At 38.7% G+C, this 23,525-nt stretch overlaps 1 protein-coding gene across 1 annotated transcript in view; it reads left to right on the top strand.

Moving 5' to 3' along the window:
• gaa2 (alpha glucosidase 2) overlaps positions 1-23,525 on the top strand; it is a 68,856-nt gene that overhangs the window by 24,398 nt on the left and 20,933 nt on the right. The window contains exons 5-14 of the mRNA XM_028813911.2: positions 4,771-4,867; positions 8,390-8,509; positions 8,588-8,706; positions 9,018-9,149; positions 9,856-9,966; positions 11,377-11,490; positions 12,300-12,384; positions 17,207-17,324; positions 19,202-19,335; positions 21,009-21,160. Of these exons, the coding sequence (XP_028669744.2) occupies positions 4,771-4,867; positions 8,390-8,509; positions 8,588-8,706; positions 9,018-9,149; positions 9,856-9,966; positions 11,377-11,490; positions 12,300-12,384; positions 17,207-17,324; positions 19,202-19,335; positions 21,009-21,160 (1,182 nt within the window). The remainder of the gene's footprint in view (positions 1-4,770; positions 4,868-8,389; positions 8,510-8,587; positions 8,707-9,017; positions 9,150-9,855; positions 9,967-11,376; positions 11,491-12,299; positions 12,385-17,206; positions 17,325-19,201; positions 19,336-21,008; positions 21,161-23,525) is intronic.

Genomic DNA, 23,525 nt, shown 5'->3' with positions numbered 1-23,525 from the left:
TGACTACCACTCGCTTTAACTACTTGGTAAGTTTTTACACTAACAGCTAGAAATGCAGGAACAAAATGAGCAGATATACAGAAAGGTTTCAGATTATGAATGAGTTCCATTCCTGTGGGTATTCATAACCTGAGTTTATATGTAAGTTCAAACTTGCTCTGACAAATGTATGTTAAGAAGTATAGGCCTTTTTAGCTGGCTATTAATTTACTCGCGTATAAGGCGGGTCTTGAAACCCAAAAAATTGATTATAAAATCAGACCCTGATTTATAAGCCCGTTCAAAAATGCAACACTTACTGTAATTTTTTTTTTTTACATCTTCTTGCTTCCTTCAATCTCGTACCAGTTTCTCAGACACATCGAAGTTGTTGCAGCAGCACAGTTACCAATTTCTTTTGCCACTTCAATGACTTTTAATTTAAAACCAGCTTTATATTTTCTTCTGATCGAACGCTTCATTGTAGATAAGGGATGCTCTTACAATAAAGGTGTACGAGGGTGTGAGATACAAAAAACACAAAACAGTGTAAGCGTCGCTATGGAATAGTTTGGGTATTAACGTGTGGTTAAGTAGGCACAATACATAGGAAAAAAAAAAGGCAGTGTGCTCTGTGGTTACTCTCTCAGGTGGGCGTTAGCATATCATAATCTCTTGGATCAATATCGTGAGTTTTCCAGATTCGACTTTTACGACGACATTATAAAATACAGTGGAACCTCAGGTGACGAACGTCTCAGACCACGTAAAAATCGGGTTACGACAAAAAAGTTAGCCAAACTTTTGCATCTGTTCACAATCACACACTCGGGTGACGAACAAGCCAGTTTCCCTTCTGGTTCATACGTGCCGATGATTTCCGCATGTGTTCAGTCTCTCCCTGTGCATGCCCTGTGCAGCGAGTGAGCGAGAGAGAGAGCGAGTGAGCAAATGAGAGAGAGAGAGCGAGTGAGCAAGCGAGTGAGCAAGCGAGAGAGAACGAGAGCGATCGAGAGAGAGAGTGTGAGAGAGCGAGAGAGAGAGAGCAAGAGAGAGAGAGTGAGCGAGAGCGAGCGAAAGAGAGAAAGAGCAAGCGAGAGAGAGAGAGGGCGAGCGAGAGAGAGAGAGGGCGAGCGAGAGAGAGCACGAGAGAGAGAGCATTGTTTTAACCTCGTTGTATTTAATGAACACTTTTTCTATTGGATTTTAACCTCCACTTCACTTCTGTTTACAGCGATCGGTTCGTAGCGTGCATTGTTACAATGTTACTTTTCTCTGTTCAAGGTTTTCTCAGTGTTATTCAATGTTTTTACATTTAGTTTACTATTACGCTGTGCATTCTATGGTATGTTTAACTATTTTTGTAAAAATCTTAAAAAATATATATATTTACATACAGTTTGTACGGTCTGGAACGGATTAATTGTATTTACATACAATCCTATGGGGGAAATTACTTCGGGTCCCGAGGTTCCACTGTACCGGAAATTACACGATAAAATCAAGCCCGACTTATCCGTGGGAGAACTTAAGCATGAGTATATACGGTATATATTTTTTAAGTTATGCATTTATTGTTATTATTTTAATTATTTATTTCATCAGCATTAAGCTGCAGTTGTCACAACACTTAACTAGTGATGGAATAAGGGTGTGGATCTCTTAATCTGACTCCAATTCATTATTAATATTTAAAGATTACTTTTGCTGTAAGTTATGAATTGATTATAAGTTATTGAAATGCTTGAATTACCATTGACTTACTGCTGTTTTTGAACCTTTATGTTATATACCCTTAGGAAGAAATATGATTATTGCTAATAGTCGCTTTTTATATGTAATCTCAGGGGTTAAGCTCTGTTTAACTAACGTGTGCTTTATAATGAAACCTCAGAGGCTAAATAACTTTTTTGGCGTGTTTTACATGAATAATATTCCACATGTAACCTAATCTCAGAGAGTAGGGAGCTTAACTTAATATGTGTTACATGTAATTCAAAGCCAATACTCACCAATTATGAATATTCAGAGGCTGAGTTTCCAGCATGTGTCCACAGAGAAAAATCATTATACCTTTCCACTGTTAATGCTCTTTATAGCAGAGTCAATGATCTGAAATGGTTTGCAGTAACGTATTTAGTTCATTAAATAGCAAACTTGAAATTATATACAGTACCAGATATAGTATAATTACATACATACATTAAATGGTGGATAATGGCTAAGAACACTGATATGTATTCTGAGAGATTGCCTTAGAATATTCCAGATTGCCCTTGTGTTCCAGTCTTCTTATATTCTGTTGTGCATCCTGAGGCAAGTTGTCAGAATAGTTTTGGAACACCAATTGAAATGAAAGACTGTGATGCAATTATGTAAATCTTTGCAGGTCAGTAGTTACCAGAAGGAATGAAATACGAGTCTCTGACTCCTGTAAATGTGTAGCAGTGATGTCCAAAAAAATTAAGACAAGTGTGTTGTGTAATCAACAGTTATTTTCTTCAGGAAAGGGCCAGAAGCTAACCTGAACATTAGTGTATCTTCTAAGGAAGAGATTGCTTTCTTAAGAGTCTCTCGGGATGATTAGTTGTCTTTAATTGTCCTGTCTCCATCGTGGTTTATCTGAAGCAGGAAACAGTGTCTTTGATTCACAGACAAGGTTGCTACTGATGCAATGCCTGGAATAGGCATCTGTCCACTGGTCATTTATTGTTTTTCAATTATTAAAATATTCCCCTGTCCACATTCGCTCCAGTTTCCATCAAATGAAATCAACTAAAAATGCATAATGCTTTATTGCCTATTTTACTGAAAAAATTTCAGACTTATTATTAAAATGACAAATGAAAGTAAAGCAATATTACTGTATTTACTGTATATACTCACGGATAAGTTCTCCAGTGGATAAGTTGGGACTTGATTTTACAGTATAATTTCTGGTATTTTATAATGTCGCTCGTATAAGTCGAATGTGGAAAACTGTCGCTATTGCTACAAAGGATTATGATATGCCAATGCCCACCTGAGAGAGTAACCACGGGTCACACTGCCTTTTTTTTATGTGGGTGCGGAAATGCGCTGTATCAGCATGTGCTCCTAACCTCTCTGTCTCTCTCTATTGTGCCTACGTGACCACACGGTATTACCCAAACTATTCCATAGCGACGCTTACACTGTTTTGTGTTTTTTGTATCTCACACCCTCATACACCTTTATCGTAAGAGCATCCCTTATCTACAATGGAGCGTTCAATCAGAAGAAAATATGAAGCTGGTTTTAAATTAAAAGTTGTTGAAGTGGCAAAAGAAATTGTTAACTGTGCTGCTGCAACTAAATTCGATGTGTCTGAGAAACTGATGTGAGATTGGAGGAGGCAAGAAGATGTAAAAAAAAAATAAAGATAAGTGTTGCATTTTTGAACTGGCGTATAAGTCTGGGTCTGATTTTATGATTGATTTTTCGGGTTTCAAGACCCGACTTATACGTGAGCATATACGGTAAATCATAAAACACAAGTAATCTAAATTAAATTGAACTAAGGGTATGCATATTACAGTATATTGTATCTGTGGAATTACCTTTAAGAAGAGACTGCCATAACCCAACAACTGCTTGTATAAGGAATAAAAACAAATGAAAATTTAAAACTGAAAACAGTTAGGCACTCACACTTAATGTATGCTGCCTCACAGTAAGGAGACCAGGGTTTGCATCCTAGGTCTTCACTACATTGACTTTTCATGTTCTCCTCTTGTCTGCATGGATTTCCTCTGGATGTTTCATTTTCCTCCCACAGTCCAAAGCCATGCAGGTTTGGTGGATTGCTGATACTAAATTGTTCCTAGTGTGTGTGTGCGTGTGCATGTGTGTGTGTGTGTGTGTGTTGACCCTGCGATGGACTGGCGCCCTGTCCATGGATTATTCCTGCCTTGAGCCCTATGCTGGCTAGGATAGGTTCCAGCACTACTGTTCAGGATTAAGCGGGTTAGAAAATGACTGACTGACTTAATGTATGGCTTTATAAAGTAAAATATAAATTATTGTCATTGGCTCTTTTAATTATTGTGAGTAAAGCACTGGGTCTATATTAGCCATTTCTTTCATATGTCATTTTCCCCTAAACCCTCCTATCTGTGGCCGTTGCTAAGTAACGCCTATTATTAAGCAGTCATAAGATGAAGGGGACCTCTGAAGGTGCTTTGGCTGAAGAACTGTCTGTTCTCACATACTGTTTGTAAAAGTCCATCTGTAGTTTCCTGTGTTTTGTACTCTTTTTCTTGTGCTTTTTTCACCTTAGTTTAGTTTCTATTCTCGAGTGTTGTTTCCTGAATTTTTTAATCTTTTTTCATTTGTTGTAAATTCAGTTTGTTTGGATTACTTTTTTTGCATTTGCCTGTTTTAACTTTTACATTGTAATCTATTACTTGATCAGTGTATGGCCTCCTGTCTGCTTAGTGGAGCAAATTTCTTAAGTTACCGTCTTGTTTAATTTAATTAGTTTTACTTTAACCAAAATGTATGCTTCATCGTAGACTGGTATGGAATTGTATTCCATTTTGAGTGTGCAATGTCAGTTGTGCCCTTAGTGCTGCACTCTCTCTGCCTGTTCTTGTTTGATGCAGAGCTGGCACTGGAGCTGGCTGTGTTGTGTGCACTTCCATCCCTTTCAATGCTTTGAGCCAGTGCATGCCTGACAATTACTTGGCTAGATTGCACTTTTATTGTGCCTGTTTTATATCAAATAAGAATCCAGCACACTGTACATTAGTCATCCTTTGCTCTGTTCTTCAGGAGATGACAAACCTTTACGGAGTTCATCCATTTTACCTGGGCATTGAGCCAGATGGATCAGCCCATGGAGTTTTTCTCTTAAACAGCAATGCTATGGGTGAGTTTACAAACCAGCACAGATGACTTTTTTGGACAGTTAGTTTTCATTTTCTGATTTAGAAGTGCCAAAAGGTGGCACATATTTAAAGATCATCTTGAACATCTACTTAAATGATAATGTAACTCAGGATAGTAGCAGTGTATTGCTTCTGAAGAGGATGAGAACGGACCTTTAAACCACAGGCATACAGTGGCCTCCATAATGATTAGGACAAAGACGCTTTTTTCCTTGATTTACCCCTCTGCTGCACAGTTACAAAACAAACAATGGTTAAAGTGCACATTGCAGGCTTTCATTTAAGGGTATTTGCATACATTTCGGTAAACCATGTAGAAATGATAACACTTTTTATACATGGTCCCCATATTTCAAGACATCATAATGTTTGAGACACAGCAATGGTACTTTGTCACATATCCCCTGCATGCAATTACTGCTTGACATCTGAGATTCATAGACATCACCAGGTGCTGAGGATCTTCTCAGGTGAGCCAAGCCTCTAATGCAGCCATCTTCAGATCCTGCTTGTTTCAGGCGCTTGTCCCCTTAAGTTTTCCCTTTGCTATATGGAAGGCCTACTTATTTGGATTGAAATCAAATGACTGGCTTGGCCATTCAAGACTTTTCCATTTTTTAGCTTTGAAAATCTCCTGTGTTGCCTTAGCAGTATGTGTGGATCATTATCTTGTAGGATGAAACACCATAAAATGAATTTGGAGGCATTTACTGGAACTTGAGCCGAAAAGATGTTCCTATACACCTCAGAATTCATTGTCAGCAGTTCCATCCTCAATGAGGATAATTGTGCCAATACCTGTAGCAGCCATACATGACCAAGCCATAACATTCCCACCACCATGTTTAATAAATGAGGTGGTATGCTTTGGATTTTGGACAGTTCCTTTCTGTCTCCACACTTTGTTCTTGTCTTCACTATGAGGCAGGTTCATCTTTGTCTCATCTGTCCACAAGACATTTTTCCAGAATTCTGCAGGCCCTTTTAAGAACTTTTGTTTTCACAATCTAGAATCTGGTCATGATCTACTGTGGCCTAACTAGTGGTTTGCACCTTGCAGAGTGGCTTCTGGTTTTCTTCTGTGGATAATCATCTATAACACATCCACATCTGATCTGTCTGACAGGCGTTTGGGTCGTTTTCTTTACCATAGTGAGGATTCTTCTGTCATCAGCAGTGGAGGGCTTTCTTGGCCTACAAGTCCCTTTGTGATTATTGAGCTCACCAGTGTGTTATTTCTTCTTAATGATATTTCAGACAATTGATTTAGGTAATTCTAAGCTTTCATCAATGTCTCTGATGGTTTTATTCTTTATTTTCAGCCTCTTAATGGCTTCTTAGGGCGGATTTATACTTCACGCTCAGAACGTGTACCACACACATCATGGCTGCCACGCTTTCCCAGTATTCATTTGACATGCCCTCTGAGCACATCTTCAGAAATTAACACGACGTGTGTGTGAGTTGCAGTACCAGTAAAAAAGTTTTGGGGGGGGGGGGTTGTTTGGGGGGCACAGTGTGATCAAGCTGGAATGTGACGTCACAATCTCTGTTTACTATCTACATGTGACAGAAAGCCACTTTGCAGATCCTCCAGGATCAATGTGTACGCTTCGATGTTTGATGAATGGTTCGATGTGGTGAAGCAAAATGCCGACATACAAATGCATTTATGGTGCTTTTATATTCAAGCATGGCATGTTCCCCAACGTAATGACACGATACATTTTAAAAGTCTCACATATCATCTTCTTCTTCTTTTTTTTTTTTTGCACCTTCACAGCAGCATCAGAATGTACGGCAGCATATTTGAGCCACAGAGAAAAATATTAAGGACACAGTGAAAAAGTCTATTTTGTGATTAAAGTGGCAATTTCATCTTTAATCTCGAAATGCCCACTTTAATCTCGTAGTTTATTTTATCATGAAAGTAGACCGTCGTAAACGTCATCTTAAAACCGACCCAGGTGTTAATCACTATGTGCTTCTGGTGCTTCCTCCTGAACTAACAGCAGTGGCAAGCAGCAATTGCCACACAGCCTACATTAATTTTATGATATTCCACCTCTCTGCACATTTAGAATCCTTAGATTTATACTTGATATCACTTTCATGATGAAATGCATTAAAGTATGTATGTTACATTTTACAAATAAGTCTTAACTTCATTTAAATAATGAATATTGTTAATAATTATACATGTGGGGGCGGCACGGTGGTAGTGCGGTAGCACTGCTGCCTCGCAGGGAGTCACAACCCTGGTTTTCCCTGCCTGGAGTTTGCATGTTTTCCTGGTCGGTTTCCACAGTGTGCTCTGGTTTCCTTCCAGCGACATGAAGGTTTGGGGATTTGGTGACTCTAAAATGACGCTAGTGTATGTGTATGCTTATGTTCACCTTGCAATGAGCTGATGCCACGTCCAGGGATTGTTTCTGTCTCGCACCCGATGCTTGCTGGAATGGGCGGATCCCTGGATTGATGGATGTAAACATTAAACATCCTTTTCAGAGATATTGTGGCTAGGTGTCCTCGGAATTTAATGGATGTTTCAGGCAATTCACAACACAGCGAACCTGAATGTTATCTCACCTTGATGATATCTCGCACGGCCACCTAGTGGAATCTTCCAGATTTACGTAAAGTACGTGCGCAAGTATAAACAGTACTTCACTTGCGTATCAGTAGTGTCCACTGGATCACGTGTCGCGTTGCGTGAAATATAAACCCAGCCTTAGACTTTCATTGGCAAAACACTTGTCCTCATGTTGAACAATGGCAAATGCAGACTCCTAAGCATAGAAGCAAACCGACGTATCTTATGAAGCAATAAAACACACCCGAGTAATCACAAACACCTGTGACTCCAATTGTCACAAACATTTTGGTGCGCTGAACTGGGGGGGCCATATCTAAAACGTCATTCCTACATGGTGTGATCGAAATGTATACCCTTAAAATAAAGTCTACAATGTGCACTTTAGTTACATCTGAATTGCTTGATTTGTAATTTTAAACTGTTGAGCAGAAAATAAAGGAATTTTTGTTTTGTTCCACACATTATGGAGGGTACTGTACATTGATTTAGTGAGACAACGCAGTAACAACATATAGTAAGTGTTAATATTACTCTTGTTTCCTCCTACATCCACATTTGGGATATAATTTGTTGCTGCTAGGTTATGATAAATGTTTTCTGAGATTTTTCAGGTATGGAAGACAAACGTTTTGAGGTAATGTTGTTACAGTAATTTCTCATGGTGTCAAAGAGTGGCAATATGTTGCATGTTAAAAACACACACAAATAAGAATTTCACTGTCCTCTATACGTAAACCTATAAACAATTTGTGTATTTCCTTGATGTATGTCGTTGTAACTGAACATCTGGAGACACCACACAGCATTTGAGTTTTTAGTTTTCCTTCGTCCTAATACAGTGAGTGGCCTTTATGCAATTTTTAGTGTTTTTTCTTCATTATTGATGCCGATTTTCATTTCTTTTTAGATGTTGTTCTTCAGCCTGCTCCTGCTATTACCTGGCGAATGATAGGTGGAATCCTAGATTTCTATTTCTTTCTGGGCCCTGACCCTTCTTCTGTGATTCAGCAATACCTTGAGGTTGTAGGTATGTGAATTTTTTGACTAGTCATTTTTTTATGGATGTATTACGAATATAATTAAGTTTTTCATATTGGTGATTTAGGTTTTCCATCAATGCCTCCATTTTGGGCTTTGGGATTTCACCTGTGTCGGTGGGGATATAAGACAAGTAACAAAACTTGGGAAGTAGTAAGAGCTATGAGGAATTATGGCATTCCACAGGTAACCAGAAATTCTATACATTTAATCTGTTCACAAATGTTTATGAAACATTTTGCACATTACAGTGTGACACAGTTTGCCTAATATTGTATTTAAAAATCTAAATTTATAGGCATGGTAAAAATTACTATATTAAACATTGTAGCAAAATGTGATCCAAAAAGCAGAATATACACCAAATTAAATTTAAAAGAGTAGAAGGTTTATTGGAGTGTCTTATATAGGCTGGTTATTAGAAAATATTCCTTGATTTTCAAATGTATGCTTATAGTTAGCATTATCTGAATTTGTTGAAAAAATTGTTTATTTAGGATGCCCAGTGGAATGATATTGATTATATGGAAGGCTTCCGGGATTTCACCTTTGATGCTATGAATTTTAATACCCTTCCTGAGATGGTGAAGGACCTGCATAAACATGGGCAGCATTATGTTATGATTGTGGTAATAATATTTAAATCTTGAAATTAATAAATACATTTTGGGTGGTAGTGGGGTGTGTTGTAAAGTTATGCTGCATTCCATTTACCCGGGAAATTGGATGTTGGAACTGGGAATGGTGTCACACCTCAGTTGCCTGTGTTCCAGTAAAACATTCTGTAAGCCAATATGGACACATCTAGGAAATCCTTTGTTGTACTTGCTGCATTAGAATGAATAATAGGTAATAACAATGCTTTATACAGTATTTTGCATATTTCAAACACTGTAGTAACATGTCCACAGTACTGTGTGTGTGACTGATTTAATGAGACACAAATAGACAGAAGTGCTAATAAACAATATAATACTACAGCTTTCACTAAAGTTTGTTGTATATGTCGCCATTTTGGATTCATGTCATGTCCTGAAGTCAAACAAACATGGGCATGACAGATGTGCCGAGAGTATCCAACCTAAGAGAATGTTCCAGTTGAAAATTCCAACTAGGAACTCTGAAATGGTGACTTCCCATTTCAAATGGAACGCAGCATAAGCTCCTATCTAGACTTAATTTAGTCAGTAATAGTCAACTCTTACATACAGTTGTATGGAAGAGTGGTCCGAGGTCAATGTATGCAGAAATACTGTTTGTGAGCATTATTTATGTTGTGATTGACTGCACTCTGAGGTTATACATCATGAATTTTAACAAACTTTTCTGTTACAGGATCCTGCCATCAGCAGCACTCAGCCCACTGGCTCATACTGGCCTTATGATGAAGGGTTGAGAAGAGGTGTTTTTATCAATGATTCTGATGGTGAAACTCTTATTGGAAAGGTACTATAATAAAGCTCTTTTTTTACATTTGTGAGCCAAACAACGTTATTTGATTATATACATTCTTACTTACATGGGTCCACATTGTCAATTTGTGAGCCTAACAAAGGTATCGTATTATATAAATTCTTAAGTGGGTCCACATCATCATTGGATCCTCATGCATTGTCTGTTGTAAATGTTTTACTCAGGTTGCAGTCCAATGTAGAATATTTTATACCAAAGCTCACACTTTCCTCAGTTACTTAAGATTTCAATCAGGCCTTTAACATGTGGTAATTATCAGACTTATTAACATCATTTTAAACCCTAGAGTAGACTTAAAGGCTGCTACACTCTCTGACAGGCTTTAATATGAGGAAATGTTTGACTTATGATTTAAATGTACTGGAAAAGGCAAGCTCGTGGTTGTCAGATCTAACAATTTTTAAATAATTTCCCCAAATTACATTTTTAAATCTTTGATGTTAACAGTTGTTTAAATAACCTGATTTTAGATAGTCTCTTCTCCCTTCTTTGTAACTTGAGCCTGTGCTTCTCCTTTAAAATCAACAAATTATTATTTGTTTATTGATATTTTTCCTTATATTATTCTTTAGCTCCTTTATGCCACCCCTAAGATCGGTGATCATTTCAGTGATTGGGTTCGCTTCCCGGTTCCTCCCTGTGTGGACAGCGCTTTGAGTACTGAGAAAAGCGCTATATAAATGTAATGAATTATTATTATTATTGTTACCTTCAGCTCGGACTGTTCATTTAAGTCTTCTCCGTGGTCCACAGGTGGAGTAGTAATCCCATTTGGAGTCTGTGTTGCTGGCTCACGAGGGGTAGTTGACAGCGTAGATAGTAAGGCCATTGTCAGTCAGCAAGTACTCCTAAGCTGGTGTCATGAGACTGTCCATCGAAGCACTTCTGGATTAGGCAGAAGTCCCATAAAGCAGGGACCATTAATCCTTTAGCGCCTCTTGCTGGCACCCAACGGTCAGCTCAGCAAGTAAACATCAACAAAAGAAAGGCTGAAAGAAAGAAAAATACGACCAACAAAAAGAATGAGGTCAAAGTCCCTTGCCATTTAATATAGACTGTTCCTACTAATGTTTATGCACTACTGTTCTAGCGCCCGTTATTGTAACGGGCTAAATGACTAGTTGCTATATACTTTGTATACTGAGCCTCTTTCTTCAATACCTGATTCTTATTACTTTAATTCATTGAACTTTGAAGCCCATTTATTACACACTGCATTTAGGGCATCATGTCATTCTGTCAAAGGCCATAAACACATACCAGTGCTTGCAGGGACAGTATATAATTTATCTTTAGTTACACAAATTCACATTGAAGAGTGAGAGGTTAAAATTTACATTTGCCATTTTCACATTTTTATCCCCTGGCCTTTTTTATGTTTAGGTTTGGCCTGGATTGACTACCTACCCTGATTTCTTAGATGTTGCAACTCAACAATGGTGGTATGAAAATCTACAGATGTTTTATGCCAAAGTACCCTTTGATGGCTTGTGGATTGTAAGTAAACAATCATATTCCTGTTTTGTATTCTGCTTTTGGAAACATAATATGAATGATTTTTACTACACAAACTAAAGGTCCAGAGACTACATGAGTGCATTGTGTCTAGGAAACGTTGGCACATAATTACTATTTAAATACTTATGAAAGTATGACTGCAACGTTCATGAACCAAATCTCTTTGTTGCTATGAATGTTGCTTCATAATGTTGCTTTGTTGCACATTATGAAGAGGTCAGCAGTAGTTTAAGTTATAAGGTTTTTAATCATCTGTTGATCATGACTTTATTATTGTGTCATTAATTTCAATAATGATAGGCTGGAGCTCAGTAAATTTTTTAAAAAGTACATTTTCGAACATCATCATTTTTATCCATCTATTGATTATTGAATCCACTTGATCCAGCTCAGTGTCACTGGAGCCTACCCTAGCTGCTTCAAACAAAGGGCAGGAATTAACCCGTGGATGGGGTGACTTTACAGGTAATGCACACCCATTCACATATCCAAACTCATTTGGGGTCATTTTGAGGTGGGTGTGGAAAAATGGGGCTCCCAGAGATAAAAACCCCACAAGGACAAAGAAAGTCCTTTCAAATGTCACACAGACAGTGACCTGGCCGGTCACTATTTGAACCCAGGATTGTAGAGCTTTGAAGCAGCAGCATCAGCAACTACTTTTTCAAAATGTGATTGATTACATGTATAATGTAAGATTAATTAAAATGTTTACATGCACATTTTATAAATTAGTTAAGACCCCTCAGTACAGTGATAAAAATACTATGCTGATTTGTTTTTTTTAGGACATGAATGAACCATCCAACTTTGCAGATGGGTCAATTAAAGGATGCCCATCTAATGAGCTTGAAAATCCACCCTATACACCAGGTATAGTATAATTTAAGAGGAATGTATTTCATATACCCTTCAGTTAATTACTGATGTGCCTATAAAACATTTTCACCCCCTGGATGTTTTCACATTTTATTGTTATACAACAGGGGGTGAGCAGTGTCGGTCCTGGAGGGCCACAGTGGCTTCATGTTTTTGTTCCAAACCTAATTGCTTAATGAGAAACCAATTCATGCTGATGAAGCACTTATTTCTCAGGGAACATTCTTTTACTTAATTTTAGTTGTCTTGCTTGTTAAAATTTCTTGCCTTTAATTGCTTATTTTAGTCTTAAGTATCTGAATTCCCTGGTTTTAATTGCTCCTTATTAGCAATAAGGTGTGAAGGACGAAGGAGTCAGCCGTTTTCCACTTAACTTGTTTCCATTGTGAAATAGATGCTATATAGCACCTGACCCGGCACAGACTCACACTGAGGCATGTGTAAAACACAAGAAATATTTTATTTTCTTCACCTGTGGGGCATGTCTTCCCCGTGAATCCCACAGGCAATACACAGTCCCAAAAGCATTTATATCACACAACAGTCCCGTTGGCAGCACCACTCCTCCCGTCTAGCTTCGTCCTCCACCTCCCAACTCTGGCTCCTGAGTGGTGGTTGCTGGCCCTTTTTGTAGCCCACCTGGAAGTGCTCCAGGTGCTTGATCACCTGTTTCTGATTGCACTTCCGGGCGGGGCTGTAGAGTAGTCCAGACTGGCTCCGGGATCCATGCAGCACCCCCTGGCGGCTACCCCAGATCCCCACAGGGCTGTGGAGAACTCCATCTCCCATGGAGCCCTGCGGGAAACTGAGGCACCATCGTCAGCCAGGGAGGCTGCCACTAAGTGTCCCGGGGGGAGGTACTGTTTTTAAATTATAAACTAAAAAATATCAAGAACTCACGTCCCGCGAGACAAAACTTTGTGCCAAGAGATTTAACCACGCCCGGGGCAGGAAATAAAAGATAAAGACTAGGACAGCTGCTGTACAGGCTTTTAAATGTTTGAAGCGCCACACGAGATGTTGATCACATGGCACGGCAGTAGCAGCAAGACAGCAGCTGATCGAGCAAAGAGGAGGTTAAAAAAAAAACCTGTACTTGTTTCCCATTGTATCACCGTTTAAGAGGGGGTTTCGGATAAGTGACAGCGTCTCCTTGGGGTGCGTTCAGCCCCCCTCTTCACAACGCGAGCTGCAGAGACACGAAGTGGCTGGCGCGTAGTGCAGGCCTGGGGGGTTGGCGAGCAAATTAAGCAGGGGGCAACCCCCCTAGTAATTATATAAGATCTGTCATTGGCAAGGATTGGTTTCTAATTAAGCAACTGGGCTGGAACAAAAACCTACTGACATCTGAGTTTATTGCACATCTGGACACTGTAGTTTCTCACCAGTCTTATTTATAAAACCCCAGCAAAATGACACCTTTTATTGGCTAACTAAAAAGATTACAATATGCAAGCTTTCGAGGCAACTCAGGCCCCTTCTTCAGGCAAGATGTAATCAATACTTAAGATGTAATGATTACATCTTGCCTGAAGAAGGGGCCTGAGTTGCCTCGAAAGCTTGCATATTGTAATCTTTTTAGTTAGCCAATAAAAGGTGTCATTTTGCTTGGCTTTTCTCTACATTCATAATGGCTAACACGGTACAACATCCTAGTATTATAAAACCCCTAAAGCTCTGTCAGGTTGTATGGGGTTGTGAATAATCAGTCTTTATCAAGTCCACCCACAAATTCTCAGTTGGACTGAGGTCTGGACTCAGTTTGAGTTTATCTACTTCAGGACATTAACATTGTTGTTTTTAAGCCATTTCTGTGTAGCACTGGCTTAATGCTTGGGATTGTTGTCTAACTGGAAACAAATATTCTCCTAGGGTGCAGGTTTCTTGCACACTGCATCAGGTTTTCCTCTAGGGTTTCCCTCAGTTTTGCTGCAATCATTTAACTCTACTCTCACAAGCGTTTCAGTGCCTGCTTCAGAGAAGCATCCCCACAGCATGATGCTGCCACCACCATACTTCACGGTGAGGCTGATGTGCTTTTGATAATGTGCAACGTTTAAACATGATGTTTAGTCTGATGGCCAAAGAGCTCTAATTTTGGTCTCATCAGACAATAGAACCTTCTTCCAGCTGACTTCGGTATCTTAAATGTACATTCTGACAAATCCTGTTTTTTTTCTTTTATACAGTGGCTTTCTTTTTGGCAGTATCCCATAATTCTGAAACTGGCAAAGCACCTGAGCAGCAGTTGTTGTATGTACAGTCATGAAAGTCCAAGTTCCTCCAGATTTCTCATAGGTCTGTCAGTATCCTCCCTCACTAGTCTTCTTATTGTGTGATCACTCAGTTTTTGTGGACAGTCAGCTCTAAGCAGATTTACAGTTGTGATATACAATACTATTTCCATTACTTAATGATTGATTTAACTGCAGTCTAACCTGCAATTGCTTCCTCCTGGGTATGACGTTAATCTGCATCCAGGCCTGCAAGCAGGTCCTCCAACTTGCGGGGAAAACTTGGAGGTTGGTGGCAGGATTGGCTCTCCAGCCTTCGTAAAAAAACTCATACTGTTCCAGTGTGGTGCTGAGGTGTCACCGGTTGCACTCGGGTCCCAATCCAGGTGGATCGTTGTTTGGTGGATGAGGCAACGTGCTATCAGCTCATGCTCCCAACCTCCTCCTTCTCCCAATGTATATTCAGTGACTTGAATATTTTCTTGTATCCATTCCCAGACATGACTTTTCAATCACTTTTTCATTGAGTTGTTTGGGGCATTCGTTTGTCTTTATTGTGTAGGTTAGGCCAGGGGTAGGCAACGTCGGTCCTGGAGTGCCACAGTATGTGCAGGTTTTTGTTCCAACCCAGTTCCTTAACGAGAACTCAATTATTGCTGATGAAGCACATATTGCTTAAGTGACATTTTAATGCTTCATTTTAGTGGTCTTGCTTGTTAAGGTTCTCCAACCTTAATTGCTTATTTCAATCTTAAACTGCTGCATTCAGTGTTTTAATTGCTCCTTATTAGCAATAAGATGTAAAAGACAAAGCAGCCAGCAGTTCTCCAGCTAGCTTTTTTCCAATTACATCTGTGTGTGTTCATCATGCACGGTTTGATTTAATAAAACACTTAATAGAAAAATGTGACAGACTGAAAATGATCTGTTTTAGGCTTCAAATCATTTGGATGATATCCTTGGAAAGGAAAAAAATCTACGATATAAAAGCCTTACATTGCACAGACTAACAAGCCATAAAATTAAATAAGGTCTGAGATTGGCAATGATTGGTTTCTAATTAAGCAATTGGGTTGAATGAAAACCTGTAGCCACTGCGGCTCACCAGGACCGACATTGCCTACCCGTTTTACATCTTATTGCTAATAAGGAGCAATCATTCAGTTAATTAACATAAATTTACCAATTTCTGATATATGGGGACAAATTATTTCATCCAGGAGAATAAATACTACAATTACCCCAACATTTCTATTGTGGATGCTTCTACCAGTGGCTGTTGAAAGCATGTGCAAAGCAAATACATGTGCAGGCTGACAGAGCACAACTGACATGCTGTATCCAGCAGGGGGTGCTAGCTCCCTTGTTGGAATAAGTTCTTTTGTAATTGTGGCATGTTACATAACCCGAAACCATATAGATATGATATTAAAAGAGGATACCCCTCCCTTATTGATACAGCAGTAAGAAATCACATAGAAGAAATAACTTAGCTTTCTTTAATGACAGTTTATGCGGCATTACAGACGAGGAAGACCTTTGGTAGTGAGAGCCCAATATATAGAGTCTGCCATTTTCGTCGTTGTGTTGGAAGGATTTTCTGGATCGGATGACGTTATCTCCCATCCGTCCATCGGCTTCAAAGGTGTGTCGGGCAATGTTCCAGGGCTTTATACTCTTTCTCCATGTGCAGGCCCCTACTTAGGTGAATAATACAATTCCAAATAAGGCAAAGAGAGGATACAATTTCATGCTGAGTTTGATACACAGAAATAGTGCACGTTGCCCATTTTGCTGTTGTCCTTAACTTGTCTTGTCTTAAAATGCTTGCCTAGCAGTTTTAAATGCTGGGCCCCTGTACTAAATCTGGCTTTGTGTTAGCTGTACTTATGAGAAGAAAAGAAAAGCAGATTTAAAATATTTGCACAGAGCACAGTGACATATTGAACTTGTATTCTGATTACACATGCACAGACAACAAAACAGTGACCAGGTTAAGGGTTTACATGGCCACATAATCAGGTTATTTGCGGAAAAATCTACCTTGTTTCTCAGAAGCCAATCACCCGGCTTCTCTGACTTGAATAAGGGTTTACATGGCATTTTAGAAATTAGGTTTTCAGGTTGCTGAAGCCTATTGATGATTTAGGTGTGTTATATTATGAAATACTTTTGCAGTCATTTATTTTGGGTTTTATATTTTCAGTTAGTTTAGACCACTTTCTAGAGATCTGCTTTCACTTTGACATTAAAAAGTCTTTTTCTGTTGATCAGTGTCAAAAAAGCCAAAATAAATCCACTGTTGTACAATAATAAAATTTTGTGGGGAGTAAATACTTTTTATAGGCACTGTGATTATACCAATCATTCATTTACAATTTCACTGCATAATATCCTGAAGTGTGAGCTTGGTTCAGATTTGTGAAGTCAATAAAATAGTGTGGATATTTGGCACACACTGGACAGATCAAGTACAAATAGAGCTTCATCACACAGTTAAATTCTGGCCACATATTTTTCTGTTTTTCTCTCTAGTTCAAGTTATACTCGTACAGTATATACATCTTTCTTTTTCTCCATAGGAATTCTTGGTGGAACTCTAAGAGGAGCTACTCTGTGTGCATCAGCAAAACATAAAACAGAAACACATTACAATGTGCATAGTCTGTATGGCCTGTTTGAAGCCAAAGCAACTGCCAAGTAAGTTAATATAAAAACCTTGCATATTTACCATGAAGTATCGAAAAATTAGTTAGTGGACAAATATACACTAATTGACTTTTAGTAGCAAAATATAATGTTGGTGAGGAGTGGGGAACTGAATAAGATGCTGAATTAAAATGATGCTGATTAAAAAGCAGAATCATAAAAGAAAAGATCTTGAAGATTTAATGATGTTTTATATCTTTAAATAGGGAAATAAACTCTATTTTTTTTCAAAATGTAACAGATGTGTCTTTTATTATCAAGCCTTAAAAGGTCATAGTGTGAGCACTTATTTGTAGCTTTCAAATTAGTGGCATTACTAAACCCCCCTATGACTTCTCCTTCTTCTTGGAGATGAATTTGTTTTTCTGTACTTTTTTTTTGTTGTTTTTTTTATTAGGCAGGCAGTGTGGTGCAGTGGCTTTGGACTCCAGACCCTGAGGTTGTGAGTTCAAATCCCACTACCTGAGCGAGTCCCTTCACCTGCCTGTGCTCCAATTGGAAAACCAAAAAGAAATGTAACCAATTGTTTCATAAATGTTGTAAGTTGCCTTGGATAAAGAGACCAGCCAAATATGTAATTGTAAATATTAACGTATATACTCACGTTTAATTTCTCCCGCAGATAAGTCAGGACTTGATTTTACAGTATAATTTCCAGTATTTCATAATATCAGTTGTATAAGTCGAATGCGGAAAACTCACGCTATTGGTCCAAGAGATTATAATATGCAAACGCCCACCTGAGAGAATAACCACGGACCACACTGCCTTTTTTTATGCATTGTGCCTACGTGACCACACGGTAATACCCAAACTATTCCGAAGCAATGTTTGCACTGTTTTGTGTTTTTTGTATCTCACACCATCGTACACCTTTATCGTAAGAGCATCCCTTATCTACGATGGAGTGTTCGATGAGAAAAAAATATGAAGCTGGTTTTTAATTAAAAGTTGTTGAAGTGGCGAAAGAAATTGGTAACTGCGCTGCTGCAACAAACTCAATGCGTCTGAGAAACTGATGCGAGATTGGAGGAGGCAAGAAGATGTAAAAAAAAAAAAAATAAAGATAAGTGTCGCATTTTTGAACTGGCGTATAAGGCTGGGTCTGATTTTATGATCGATTTTTCGGGTTTCAAGACCCGACTTATACGTGAGCATATACGGTAAATCATAAAATACAAGTAATCTAAATTAAATTGAACCAAGGGTATGCATATTACAGTATGTTGTGTCTGTGGAATTACCTTTAAGAAGAGACTGCAATAACCCAACAACTGCTTGTATAAGGAATAAAAACAAATGAAAATTTAAAACTGAAAACATTTAGGCACTCACACTTAATGTATGCTGCCTCACAGTAAGGAGACCAGGGTTTGCATCCCAGGTCTTCACTACATCGACTTTTCACGTTCTCCTCATGTCTGCATGGGTTTCCTTTGGATGCTTCATTTTCCTCCCACAGTCCAAAGCCATGCAGGTTAGGTGGACTGGTGCGAGACTGGAGGAAGCAAGAAGATGTAAAAAAAAAATTAAGTGTCACATTTTTGAACGGGCGTATAAATTTGATTTTATGATCGATATTTCGGGTTTCAAGACCCGACTTATATGTGAGTATATATTGTAGATATGTGTGACTTTCCATACATAATGAAACCTGCAATCCAAGCTATGCTCTGAGGTACTGTTTCATTTTTTATCAAACAATTAACTGAGTGTTACCCACTATTAATAGGGAAGAATCATTCTGTAATCTGAGAGAAGTTTTTTGATGTTGCTGTATAATATAATTTGTTCTAAACAATCTAACAATGCTCATGCATTATAAACGTTATGTTTCTGTATTTACAGTATTTGTGTTACATTTGCAGTGCTTTGAAGAAACTTTTGAAAAAAAGACCATTTGTGATTTCAAGGTCTACATTCCCTAGTCAGGGTCTTTACTCTGGACATTGGCTTGGGGACAACAAAAGTCAGTGGAAAGACTTATACATGTCTATTTCAGGTAAGGCTGAAATTGAATGCATGCTAGGCCAGCTGATGCTTTATCAGTGTTGGGATGTCAAGAGAAGGAAGCACTCAAATGTGTTTTTTATATTGTTCATTACATTTAAAGTTCACCATAATATATTTCATTATGGTTTTTATAGTGTTATCAGATGCACCTGATGCAAAAGGTACCAAAAAATCTCTTTGGTTCTTTTCTTAATCTCCTTGGCATTAACCTGAGCATGACTTGGGCTCAGAATTCTACTGCAAGTTATTACAGTTAACCTTGAGTCTGACTTGGGGTGATATTTAATGTTCCGCTTTACAGTGTAAAGCCCGAATAACTCTTGGGCAGTTTTCTTCTGGCATCTAATGGATGAAGTAGCATTCTGCTCCAAAAAATTGTAAATATTTCTATGTGTTTTGCCATTCTAAGATAACTCATCAATATTCAGTGAAGCTTTCAACCAAAACACTATGGCATGTAAATGAGAAACTATAAATATCAAGTTTAGAACAAACTGAGAATGAACCATTAGTTGAGTCAAGCAATAGTGATGACAATGTGAATTGGTCATCATATAGTGAACCTGATACATATGGCACTGCACGACTGAACTGCCATTGAATTCAGCCCAGAGAACCTTCACCATGATGCAAGTAGTTTTGTGGCAAAAAAGGCAAAATGATAGTGAACTAGTGGAAGGACAAGAAAGATGTTAGCCCTCTAAGCACTTTGCACAGTGTAGCAACTGTCAGTATATGTTTTAGGTGAAACATGGAAGTTGCTAAGCCGTGTGCTGTGACAGCCTACAATAACACAAGGGGTGAGTTGATCTTGAAGTTCAGACACTGACATTCTAACCTCTCATGTGCAAATAAGAGAAAAAATATAAGAAAAATGTGCAAAGAAACACGCTTTCACTGCGCCAATTGTGACATCGGGCCGTGTGTTGGTGACTGTTTCAAAGAATATCACACAAAGCATATACCTTTCCTCCTGTATTAATGTTGATGTTTGGTATTTACATGTTTCTGTTACACATAATAACATTTTTTCTTGTTGAAAAAAATCAGCGTTTTTGGAATGTTTGCCCCAACTCATGAATATCGAAGAGTTAACTTAGAGTAGCAAAATGTTATAGATATTTTCATGATTTTCTGCAACATAATGTTATTTTATGCACTAGATGGCAGCAGAATACTGTCCTAACAGTTATTCGGGCTTTACACTGTAATGCATATCAGAGAATGTTACCCTAAGTCTGACTCGGGCTTAACCCTAATTACACTGAATTCGGAGCCTGAGTCATGTTTGTGTTTATCACCAAGGAGGTTAATCATAATCACACGCTCAAGGTTATATTCCCATGGGAATCAAAAGCTGCACTTTCTAACAAAGCAAAATACTATGAATCATGCTGTCCTTTGTTTCATCATTCCCAAATTTTGTTGCACTCCTGTTCAGCTTGCCAACCCTTTCAGGCTTAAGGTCTATTACCTGAGATGTGTCAGCTGCAAAGTATGTTCCATACATATGGGTTGAAGAACCTCAAGGGTGGTGCCTCATCTATAAATGACCCTGCATGTGACTATAGTATGACATCTTTAGTCTCTAAAGCCAGGCTATTTTAAAGACAGTACCTCTGGCTTTAAAAATTAATTTGTTGATTATTCTCTCTTTTACAGGAATTTTGAATTTTAATTTGCTGGGGATTCCGCTGGTTGGTGCAGACATCTGTGGATTTGGCGATAGCACAAATGAAGAACTGTGCATTCGCTGGATGCAGCTTGGGGCATTTTATCCTTTTAGTCGCAATCACAACACCATTGACGTTCAGGTGATTTTCTCGTCTAAATTAAAGTAGTGAAAAGAATAGCAAAACCAAAAAAGAATTTCTAATTTCTTAAAAATTAGAGCATTATGGAACTGTCACTAAGTCAGCAACTGAATCAGCCTCTTTAGGTGCTGTCACATGGCATTGCCATCCTCTGTTTTATTGTGTTACATCATCAGTCCTCTCAACTAGCATATTCTTACTCAAGGTAACAGGCTGAGCCAATGGAAATTTGCCAATCAACTTAATCAGCGAGCCTTTGAGGTATGGTGCAAACAGTACTAGCCAGAGAAAACGTACCCTGACATCTGGAGGACATCTGGAGGGCATGTAAACTCAAAACAGAGCATGCCAGAGCCAAATCTGGTGCTGTAATGATAACTGCTATGCCACTAGGCCAACTTCTGATCTATTTTTTGGCATTTATACACTTTCTTTTACATGCCCAGTGTACCTCTTAAAAACACTGAATAACTGATGTGAAATCTATACATATAAAAGGCAAAGCCCTCACTGACTCATCACTAATTCTCTCACTTTCCACACAGGTGGGAAGCTGAAATTTCACGTGCTCATTCCTTGCAGTGTACTTACAAAAGTTAGCTATGTTTCACATCCTACTGCAACACCCAAGGGGGGAAAACAGGTGTACCCCCTAAACTGTATATATAGATAGGGGAAACTCCTCCTCACTATTTCTGTGACTTCCAATATACGAAGGAAGCCCAAATTTCCCATGCTCATCCTTTACACTGTACTTACAAATGTTAACTATGTTTAATTCTGCGCCGTGCCCCGTAACGAACTTTCAAAAATAACGTCTTCTTTTTGGCGTTTCTCACCATTATGCCGTAAGGAACTTTCAGAACTGACCTCTCCTGTTGGCGGTTTCATTCCTTATTTCTGTTAATAGACAATTTATTTCACGGCAGAGACGCACAAGGGCCCCCCTGGTCCCCCTTCCTTTTTCTGCACGGACGCTGTCTGCGCCCCTACCACGTGGTTGGCTCCCTGCCTATATACATTAACGACATTCCGCACTCATGTGCCTCCTCACTTGCTTCCTTACTTTCTTCAGCTGTTCGTCGTGCTCATTGCTCTCTTCTTCTTTACTCCACCGCCTCAAGCCTGTATTTGTTTGTCTTCCTGCTGGTGACTCCTGCCTTTTCATCTACTCCAACACTTCAAGCCTGTTATTGTTGGCCTTCCTTCACGTCTTCCTGCTGGTGACTCCTGCCTTTTCATCTACTCCACCACTTCAAGCCTGTTATTGTTGGCCTTGCTTCACGTCTTCCTGCTGGTGACTCCTGCCTTTTCGTTTACTCCACCACTTCAAGGCTGACCTTGTTGTGTTTCCTTACTTCCTCACGTCTCCCTCCTCATGACTGTTGCCTTTTCTTTTTCTCTGCTGCTTCAAGTCTGTCATTGTTGGGCTTCCTTACTTGCTCATGTACGTCTTCCTGATGCTGACTTCTGCTTTTCATTCCCTGCTCCACCACTTCTCGCCTTTCTTCATACTTACTTTCTCAACGGGTGCAAGTTTACCCCGAATAACATGTCTATTCCGGTGATCTCCGTCAATCACAATTTCACCGACCCATACCCAGTGGTTTCCATGCCCTGAGATTGCTCCTGCCTCTTCCATTCTCTCTCTTACTTATTGCATGGTCATATCAGTCTCAGCCTTGATATCTGCAGAGACATTGTGTCTTATGTACTGAATGACTGGGACAGGTTCAAGGTGTGGACTGATGACGGTACAGGAGACAATTATACTACACAGGACCATTATAGCAGTGAAATGCTTAAGCTCTCAATCTATGGTTTTGCATGTGAACTGATAGCTGCTGCGGAATTGTTCCGTTGTCGCTTTCAAGTGTATAGAAATGGGGAAATATGTTACACCTTTGGACAACCGGGAATGCCTGTTAAACAACATTTACAATCATAAATTGAACTCTTTACAATCATCAAATTCACTCTCAATACTAAAATAAGCCTACAACAATTACATTGACAATCATGTTATGTCATTTTTAAAATGTTTCCTTTTCTTTTTCATAACTTCTTTAACACACTACTTCTCCACTACGAAGTGTGGGTATTTTGCTAGTATACCATAAAAGCAAGAGTACCTACAACAAAGCATTTGTTAGGCTTTGGTAAGATGACAATGGAGAAGAGAAAAACAAACTTCCATTCACATTCACTCAGGTTTATTTCACTAGAATATAATTATATAAGTAGAAAAAAATTAAATGTGAACACCTTACTTTTTTGTGAAATGTATTCATATTCATGTTATTTTAATCTGCACATATCTTTAGTCAAAGATGCCTTTAAGATTGTATATGTTTTGTTTATTTTT

This window comes from Erpetoichthys calabaricus, chromosome 11 (assembly GCF_900747795.2).
Source record: "Erpetoichthys calabaricus chromosome 11, fErpCal1.3, whole genome shotgun sequence".
Lineage (NCBI taxonomy): Eukaryota > Metazoa > Chordata > Cladistia > Polypteriformes > Polypteridae > Erpetoichthys > Erpetoichthys calabaricus.
The sequence above is the reverse complement of the archived record's forward strand: the minus strand, read 5'-3'. Positions and strand labels throughout refer to the sequence as shown.